This window comes from Scyliorhinus canicula, chromosome 3, assembly GCF_902713615.1.
Source record: "Scyliorhinus canicula chromosome 3, sScyCan1.1, whole genome shotgun sequence".
NCBI lineage: Eukaryota > Metazoa > Chordata > Chondrichthyes > Carcharhiniformes > Scyliorhinidae > Scyliorhinus > Scyliorhinus canicula.
Window position 1 is genome coordinate 6,100,819 of NC_052148.1, and position 10,216 is coordinate 6,111,034.

General features: G+C 43.8%; 1 protein-coding gene across 1 annotated transcript in view; it reads left to right on the forward strand.

The window, feature by feature from the left end:
* The window catches only part of LOC119963598 (tenascin-X-like), a 621,159-nt gene that overhangs the window by 179,800 nt on the left and 431,143 nt on the right, over positions 1 to 10,216 (forward strand). The window contains exons 29-32 of the mRNA XM_038792929.1: positions 1,610 to 1,749; positions 2,482 to 2,614; positions 7,271 to 7,410; positions 8,142 to 8,274. Of these exons, the coding sequence (XP_038648857.1) occupies positions 1,610 to 1,749; positions 2,482 to 2,614; positions 7,271 to 7,410; positions 8,142 to 8,274 (546 nt within the window). The remainder of the gene's footprint in view (positions 1 to 1,609; positions 1,750 to 2,481; positions 2,615 to 7,270; positions 7,411 to 8,141; positions 8,275 to 10,216) is intronic.

Below are 10,216 nucleotides of genomic sequence, written 5' to 3' on the forward strand. Positions count from 1 at the left end.
GATGAGTGGTACAGCAATAAGTGCAGGGCATACTGGAAGTCTGCAGAGGGATTTGGATGGGTTAAGTGAATGGACTAGGTTCTGGCAGATGGAATACAATGTTGACAAATGAGAGGTTATCCACGTTGGTAGGAATCAGAGCAACCAGGATTATTAATTAAATGATAAAATATTAAAACATGCTGGTGGAGCAGGCTTGAGGGGCCATGGGGCCTATGCCTGCTTCTAGCTCTTATGTCCTTTTGTGCCTGTCAGGCAGGGAGGAAGTGGTCAAGCGAGGGAATTGTGGTTTACTGATGTAGTTGAATCACTTATCAAGAGGAAGAAGGAGGCTTAGGTGAAGATAAGACGTGAAGGTTCAGTTAGGGCGCTCGAGAGTTACAAATAGATAGGAAGGATCTAAAGAGACAGCTACGAAGAGCCAGGAGGGGACATGAGAAATCTTTTGTTACTAGTGGTGTACCACAAAGAACTGTTTTGGGGCCACTGCTGTTTGTCATTTTTATAAATGGCGGGGAGGAGGGCGTAGAAGATGGGTGAGTAAATCTGCAGATGGCACTCAACTCGCTGGAGTTGTGGACAGTGCGGAAGGATGTTGCAAGTTACAGAGGGACATAGATAAGCTGCAGAGCTGGCTGAGAGATGGCAAATGGAGTTTAACGCAGAAAAGTGTGAGGTGATTCATTTTGGAAGGAATAACTGGAAGACAGAGTACTGAGCTAATGGTAAGATTCTTGGTAGTGTGGATGAGCAGAGAGATCTCGGTGTCCATGTCCATAGATCCCTGAAAGTTGCCACCCAGGTTGATAGGTTTGTTAAGAAGGCGGACGGTGTGTTAGCTTTTATTGGCAGATGGATTGAGTTTCAGAGCCATGAGGTCAAATTGCAGCTGTACAAAACTCTGGTGTGGCCACATTTGGAGTGTTGCGTGCAATTCTGGCCACTGCATTACAGGAAGAATATGGAAGCATTGGTAAGGGTGCAGAGGAGATTCATCAGGATGTTGCCTGTTATGGAGGGAAGACCTAATGAGGGAAGGCAGAGGGACTTGAGGCTGTTCTCATTAGAGGGAAGAAGGTTCAGATGTGACTTAATTGAGGCATACAAAATGATCAGAGGATTAGATAAGGTGGACAGTGAGAACCTTTTTCCTCGGGTGGTGATTTCTAGAACGAGGGTAGATTGCTTTCAATTGTGGGAGATAGATACAGAACAGATGGCAGAGGTAGGTTCTTTACTCAGAGAGTAGTAAGGCCGTGGAATGCCCTGCCTGCAACAGTAGTGGACTCGCCAATATTAAGAGCATTTAAATGGTCATTGGATAAACACATGGATGATAAGAGAATAGTGTAGATGGGCTTGACAGTGGTTTAACAGGGCGGCGCAACATGGAGTGCCTAAGTGCCTGTACTGTTCTATGTTCTCTGTTCTGAAGTGACTCAGGACATTTTACTGCATTAAAGGCACTGTTATCAATGCAAGTTGTTTGTGATCAGTGCCAGCATCTCAAATCTTTGCTCAGATATCCTCCCTTTCCTCATCATTTCTGTCAGATTCTGTTTCCTTTCTGCTACATGTGTACATTTAAGGTCTCATTCTTCTCACACAGCGGTTGTCGCACCACCATCAAACCTACGCTTCTCGGACATCAGGAGGAAAGGTTTCCGGATTGACTGGGATCATGGAGCAGAGGATGTGGACCAGTACAGAATCAGCTGGGTTCCATCTGCAGGAGGGGACAAAAAAGAGGTGATGAAATGAATACTCTCCGCTTCTGTGTAGCTCCAGCTGATTTTTAAATTTGCCTTGCAACATGCGAGTGTGAAGCAAAACCGCTGTCAGACAGATCTGTATATGTATGAAAATGTTCCTCCTTTCCAGGAACAATGTTTCATTGTATCCTTGTAATCCTTTCCACACTTGCTAATGAGTTGCATTCTCTGTTGGCCGTGGGGGCATGATCACACTGAAAACAGCAGGTATTTTCCATTCCCAACAGGGACATGCAAAGTCACGGGCAGGACTGGAAAATGTGGAGATTGGCCAAGACTCAATTGGGTGGGATGAGCTCTTTGAACCGTAACCTGCAGAAACATGAGCACATTCTTTCTGAATGGCATTACTGTACTAGAAGGTGATCAGAAAACTGCTCTCCGCACGTACCCTATGCTCTTTAGTATTCAGATGTTAGGCGCAGTTGCCCACTCAAAGAAGAGCATTTGTGTAATGAACAAAATATCCAAATTAGTTTATTCCTTCAATTTAATATTCTGCAGAAATACTGCACATGACCATGAGGGAATGCCACTGGGAAAGGTGGCTGCAGCCAAGGGTTGGTAAAGGATTTTAAGGTCCTTGCAGCCCCCTGAGTTATATTAAATTCAAACATCCCCATTTAATTAAGGGAATCAGTTTGCAGAAAACAAATTGGTTTCATGCACTGAACGCATCTTGACCTTCGCTTTGTGCCTATTCTTCCAGATGATTATAAATGGCAAAGAGACAAGCCAGGTATTAGATAACCTGGATCCTGACACCAAATATGATGTTTTCCTTACTGCCATCTACCCAGACAAGACGGAAAGTATTGACGTCTTAGGCTCCGAGCGTACATGTAAGTCTTTAGTGTATAAAAATCTCCATTAGTCTTTTCTACCCCCTTACCAATTATCTTCAAATATTGAAAAGAGAACAAAGTGACATGGGAAGCACATGCTGCATATTGTGATGTGCAGCGGATCACAATGTCCTTCAGGGTGGGGTGTGGGATTAGTATGTTCCCCATGATTCTCTGCTTCTGCTGTAGCAAAGTGTATCTATTGGCATCATTGGCTAGCCTGCTTGTGTCCAATATTCCTGGGCCATACAGCACCTTCAGCCAGATAAAACTACCAAACCACAGAATTCCGACAGTGTAGAAGGTGGCTATTTGGCCTTGTGTGTCTGCACCGACCCTCTGAAAGAGCAACCAAAATAGGCCCACTCCCCTGCCCAATCCCTGAAACCCCCCCTAACCAGCACATCTGGGAATATTTAGCTTGACCAATCCACCTAATGTGCACATCTTTGGATTGTGGGAGGAAATCGGTTGACACAGAGGAAACCCAGAATGACACAGAGAGAACGTACAACCGCCACACAGACAATCTACCGAGGCAGGAATTGAACCCAATTCTCTGGCGCTGTGAAGCAGCAGTGATAACCCAACCCCTGATAAATCTATGCCTCCTTCACCTTGCCTCCTCTTTTATTTATGGACCCGCTTCCCCAACCCCTTATCTATTCCTCATAGAAAAATGATTGGCCTCACCCCATTTCCCCACTACCTGGGCGTAACTTGTCTATACAAAGGTAAATAACAATCATATTTGTATTTACCTAACATATTTTAACAGTCTCAAGTATCTTTACTGGATGATATCAGCAGATTGATAATCATTTCAGTTAAACTAGTGATGTTGGTTTTTAGAGAACTTGAAAAAATATTGCCCCATCCCGTTTTGCTGATGGTGAAAGGGGTGGCATGCGGCACAGTGGTTAGCACTGGGACTGCGGCACTGAGAAGACAGAGGGTGGTGATGGATGGAAAATTTTCAGACTGGAGACCAGTTACCAGCTGTGTAACACAGGGTTCTGTACTGGGTCCTCTCTACTTGCTGTACTAGCCGCCCCGAACAGGCACCGGATTGTGGCAACTAGGGGCTTTTCACAGTAACTTTATTTGAAGCCTACATGTGACAATAAGCGATTTTCATTTCATTTAATTTCTTTTGTGACTTTTATCAATGACTTGGAGGAGGGGACAGAATGCTGGGTCAGAAAATTTGCTGATGACACAAAGATTGGTGGAGCCATGGATGAGGTGCAGGGCTGTTGTAGGCTGCAAAGAGACATTGATAAGATACAGAGCTGGGCCGAAAAATGGCAGATGGAGTTTAACCCTGATAAGTGCGAGGTGATTCATTTTGGTAGAAAAAATTGAATGCGGATTACAGGGTCAACCCATCAATCCATTTGGGTGGAAATTTTGAATAGTAAGGTAAAAAGTCACTGATAGGAGTAGTCTACAGACCACAAAAGAGTAACAAAATGGAGGGGCAGTCAATAAACAAAGAAATAACTGATGCATGTTGAAATGGTGCAGTCGTTATCATGGGGGATTTTAATCTATATATTGATTGGTTTAACCAGGTTGGTCAAGGCAGCCTGGAGGAAGAGTTTACAGAATGTATCCGTGATAGTTTCCTAGAAAATTATGTAATAGAATCTACAAGTGAACAAGCAGTCCTAGTTCTGGTCCTGTATCATGAGACAGGATTGACTAATGATCTCATAGTTCGGGATACTCTCGCAAGGAGTGATCACAGTATGGTGGAATTTAAAATACAGATGGAGGGTGAGAAGGTGAAATCAAACAGCAGTGTTTTGTGCTCAAACAAAGCAGATTACAATGAGATGAGAAAAGATAGACTGGGAGCAAAGACTTTATGGTGAATCAGTTGAGGAACAGTGGAGAACCTTCCAAGCAATTTTTCACTGTTGATACCAACAAAAAGGAAGGACAGTAGAAAGAGGGAAAACGACCATGGATATCAAAGGAAATAAGGGAGAGTATCAAACTGAAGGAAAAAGCATCCAAAGTGGCAAAGATTAGTGGGAGACTAGAGGACTGGGAAACCTTTAGGGGGCAACAGAAAGCTACTACAAAAGCTATAAATAAGAGTAAGATAGATTGTGAGAGTGAACAGGTGCAGGAATGTGGCAAGTAGGGGCTTTTTAGGTAAATATTTTTCCTGTAGAGGACGAGAAGGGTGATTTAATAATGGGAGTTGAGGAAATGGCTGAGGAACTGAACAGGTTATATGGGTCTGTCTTCACAGTGGAAGACACAACATGCCAGTGACTGATAGAAATGAGGCTATGACAGGTGAGGACCTTGAGATGATTGTTATCACGAAGGAGATAGTGGTGGGCAAGCTCATAGGGCTAAAGGTAGACAGGTCTCCTGGCCCAGATGGAATGCATCCCAGAGTGCTAAAAGAGATGGCTAGGGAAAATACAAATGCACTAGTGATAATTTACCAAAATTCACGAGTCTCTGGGATGGTCCCGGCGGACTGGAAATTAGCAAACGTGACACCACTGTTTAAAAAAGTAGATAGGCAGAGAGCGGGTAATTATAGGCCAGTTAGCTTAACTTCGTTAGTCGGGAAGATGCTGGAGTCTATCATCAAAGAAGAAATAGCGAGACGTCTGGATGGAAATTCTCATTGGGCAGACGCAGCATGGGTTCATAAAGGGCAAGGTCGTGCCTTACTAATTGAGTGCAATTTTTTGAGGACCTTCCAAAGTGGTAGATAATGGGGAGCCAATGGATGTGGTATGTCTGGATTTCAAGTAAACCTTTGGCAAGGTGCCACACAAAACTTTGCAGCATACGATAAAGATGCATGGCATTAAGGGTACAGTAGTAGCATGGATAGAGGATTGGTTAATTAATAGAAATCATAGAGTAGGGATTAATGGGTGCTTCTCTGGTTGGCAATCAGTAGCCAGTGGTTTCAGGGATCAGTGCTGGGCCCGCAATTGTTCACAATTTGCTTCAATGATTTGGAGTTGGGGACGAAGGGCAACATGTCCAAGTTTGCAGACAACACTAAGATGAGTGGTACAGCAATAAGTGCAGGGCATTCTGGAAGTCTGCAGAGGGATTTGGATGGGTTAAGTGAATGGACTAGGTTCTGGCAGATGGAATACAATGTTGACAAATGTGAGGTTATCCACTTTGGTAGGAATCAGAACAAACAGGATTATTAATTAAATGATAAAATATTAAAACATGCTGGTGGAGCAGGCTTGAGGGGCCATGGGGCTTATGCCTGCTTCTAGTTCTTATCTCCTTATGTGCCTGTCAGGGAGGGAGGAAGTGGTCAAGCGAGGGAATCGTGGGTTACTAAAGTAGTTGAATCACTTGCCAAGAGGAAGAAGGAGGCTTATGTAAAGATGAGACGTGAAGGTTCAGTTCGGGTGCTCGAGAGTTACAAGTTAGATAGGAAGGATCTAAAGAGACAGCTACGAAGAGCCAGGAGGGGACATGAGAAATCCTTTGTTACTAGTGGTGTACCACAAAGAACTGTTTTGGGGCCACTGCTGTTTGTCATTTTTATAAATGGCGAGGAGGAGGGCATAGGAGATGGGTGAGTAAATCTGCAGATGGCACTCAACTCGCTGGAGTTGTGGACAGTGCGGAAGGATGTTACAAGTTACAGAGGGACATAGATAAGCTGCAGAGCTGGCTGGGAGATGGCAAATAGAGATTAATGCAGAAAAGTGTGAGGTGATTCATTTTGGAAGAAATAACAGGAAGACAGAGTACTGGGCTAATGGTAAGATTCTTGGTAGTGTGGATGAGCAGAGAGATCTCGTTGTCCCTGTACATAGATCCCTGAAAGTTGCCACCCAGGTTGATAGGTTTGTTAAGAAGGCGGACGGTGTGTTAGCTTTTATTGGCAGATGGATTCAGTTTCAGAGCCATGAGGTCAAATTGCAGCTGTACAAAACTCTGGTGCGGCCACATTTCGAGTGTTGCGTGCAATTCTGGTCACTGCATTACAGGAAGTATATGGAAGCATTAGTAAGGGTGCAGAGGAGATTCATCAGGATGTTGCCTGTTATGGAGGGAAGACCTAATGAGGGAAGGCAGAGGGACTAGAGGCTGTTCTCATTAGAGGGAAGAAGGTTCAGACGTGACTTAATTGAGGCATACAAAATGATCAGAGGATTAGATATGGTGGACAGTGAGAACCTTTTTCCTCGGGTGGTGATTTCTAGAACGAGGGTAGATTGCTTTCAATTGTGGGAGATAGATACAGGACAGATGGCAGAGGTAGGTTCTTTACTCAGAGAGTAGTAAGGCCGTGGAATGCCCTGCCTGCAACAGTAGTGGACTCGCCAATATTAAGAGCATTTAAATGGTCATTGGATAAACACATGGATGATAAGAGAATAGTGTAGATGGGTTTGACAGTGGTTTCACAGGTCGGCGCAACATGGAGTGCCTAAGTGCCTGTACTGTTCTATGTTCTTTGTTCTGAAGTGAGTCAGGACATTTTACTGCATTAAAGGCACTGTTATCAATGCAAGTTGTTTGTGATCAGTGCCAGTATCTCAAATCTTTGCTCAGATATCCTCCCTTTCCTCATCATTTCTGTCAGATTCTGTTACCTTTCTGCTACATGTGTACATTTAAGGTCTCATTCTTCTCACACAGCGGTTGTCGCACCACCATCAAACCTACGCTTCTCGGACATCACGAGGAAAGGTTTCCGGATGGACTGGGATCATGGAGCAGAGGATGTGGACCAGTACAGAATCAGCTGGGTTCCATCTGCAGGAGGGGACAAAAAAGAGGTGATGAAATCCATACTTTCCGCTTCTGTGTTGCTCCAGCTGATTTTTAAATTTGCCTTGCAACATGCGAGTGTGAAGCAAAACCGCTGTCAGCCAGATCTGTATATGTATGAAAATGTTCCTCCTTTCCAGGAACAATGTTTCATTGTATCCTTGTAATCCTTTCCACACTTGCTAATGAGTTGCATTCTCTGTTGGCCGAGGCAGCATGATCACACTGAAAACAGCAGGTATTTTCCATTCCCAACAGGGACAGGCAAAGACACGGGCATGACTGGAAAATTTGGAGATTGGCAAGACTCAATTGGGTGGGATGAGCTCTTTGAACCGTAACCTGCAGAAACATCAGCACATTCTTTCTGAATGGCATTACTGTACTAGAAGGTGATCAGAAAACTGCTTTCCGCACGGACCATATGCTCTTTAGTATTCAGATGTTGGGCTCAGTTCCCACTCAAAGAAGAGCATTTGTGTAATGAACAAAACAGTCCAAATTAGTTTATTCCTTCAATTTAATATTCTGCAGAAATACTGCACATGACCATGAGGGAATGCCACTGGGAAAGGTGGCTGCAGCAAAGGGTTGGTAAAGGATTTTAAGGTCCTTGCAGCCCCCTGAGTTATATTAAATTCAAACATCCCCATTTAATTAAGGGAATCAGTTTGCAGAAAACAAATTGGTTTCATGCACTGAACGCATCTTGACCTTCGCTTTGTGCCTATTCTTCCAGATGATTATAAATGGCAAAGAGACAAGCCAGGTATTAGATAACCTGGATCCTGACACCAAATATGATGTTTTCCTAACTGCCATCTACCCAGACAAGACGGAAAGTATTGACGTCTTAGGCTCCGAGCGTACATGTAAGTCTTTAGTGTATAAAAATCTCCATTAGTCTTTTCTACCCCCTTACCAATTATCTTCAAATATTGAAAAGAGAACAAAGTGACATGGGAAGCACATGCTGCATATTGTGATGTGCAGCGGATCACAATGTCCTTCAGGGTGGGGTGTGGGATTAGTATGTTCCCCATGATTCTCTGCTTCTGCTGTAGCAAAGTGTATCTATTGGCATCATTGGCTAGCCTGCTTGTGTCCCATATTCCTGGGCCATACAGCACCTTCAGCCAGATAAAACTACCAAACCACAGAATTCCGACAGTGTAGAAGGTGGCTATTTGGCCTTGTGTGTCTGCACCGACCCTCTGAAAGAGCAACCGAAATAGGCCCACTCCCCTGCCCAATCCCTGAAACCCCCCCTAACCAGCACATCTGGGAATATTTAGCTTGACCAATCCACCTAATGTGCACATCTTTGGATTGTGGGAGGAAATCGGTTGACACAGAGGAAACCCAGAATGACACAGAGAGAACGTACAAGCGCCACACAGACAATCTACCGAGGCAGGAATTGAACCCAATTCTCTGGCGCTGTGAAGCAGCAGTGATAACCCAACCCCTGATAAATCTATGCCTCCTTCAACTTGCCTCCTCTTTTATTTATGGACCCGCTTCCCCAACCCCTTATCTATTCCTCATAGAAAAATGATTGGCCTCAACCCATTTCCCCACTACCTGGGCGTAACTTGTCTATACAAAGGTAAATAACAATCATATTTGTATTTACCTAACATATTTTAACAGTCTCAAGTATCTTTACTGGATGACATCAGCAGATTGATAATCATTTCAGTTAAACTAGTGATGTTGGTTTTTAGAGAACTTGAAAAAATATTGCCCCATCCCGTTTTGCTGATGGTGAAAGGGCTGGCATGCGGCACAGTGGCTAGCACTGGGACTGCGGCACTGAGAAGACAGAGGGTGGTGATGGATGCAAAATTTTCAGACTGGAGACCAGTTACCAGCTGTGTAACACAGGGTTCTGTACTGGGTCCTCTCTACTTGCTGTACTAGCCGCCCCGAACAGGCACCGGATTGTGGCAACTAGGGGCTTTTCACAGTAACTTTATTTGAAGCCTACATGTGACAATAAGCGATTTTCATTTCATTTAATTTCTTTTGTGACTTTTATCATTGACTTGGAGGAGGGGACAGAATGCTGCGTCAGTAAATTTGCTGATGACACAAAGATTGGTGGAGCCATGGATGAGGTGCAGGGCTGTTGTAGGCTGCAAAGAGACGTTGATAAGATACAGAGCTGGGCCGAAAAATGGCAGATGGAGTTTAACCCTGATAAGTGCGAGGTGATTCATTTTGGTAGAAAAATTGAATGCGGATTACAGGATCAACCCATCAATCCATTTGGGTGGAAATTTGGAATAGTAAGGTAAAAAGTCACTGATAGGAGTAGTCTACAGACCACAAAAGAGTAACAAAATGGTGGGGCAGTCAATAAACAAAGAAATAACTGATGCATGTAGAAATGGTGCAGTCGTTATCATGGGGGATTTTAATCTATATATTGATTGGTTTAACCAGGTTGGTCAAGGCAGCCTGGAGGAAGAGTTTACAGAATGTATCCGTGATAGTTTCCTAGAACATTATGTAATAGAATCTACAAGTGAACAAGCAGTCCTAGTTCTGGTCCTGTATCATGAGACAGGATTGACTAATGATCTCATAGTTCGGGATACTCTCGCAAGGAGTGATCACAGTATGGTGGAATTTAAAATACAGATGGAGGGTGAGAAGGTGAAATCAAACAGTAGTGTTTTGTGCTCAAACAAAGCAGATTACAATGAGATGAGAAAAGATAGACTGGGAGCAAAGACTTTATGGTGAATCAGTTGAGGAACAGTGGAGAACCTTCCAAGCAATTTTTCACTGTTGATACCAACAAAAGGA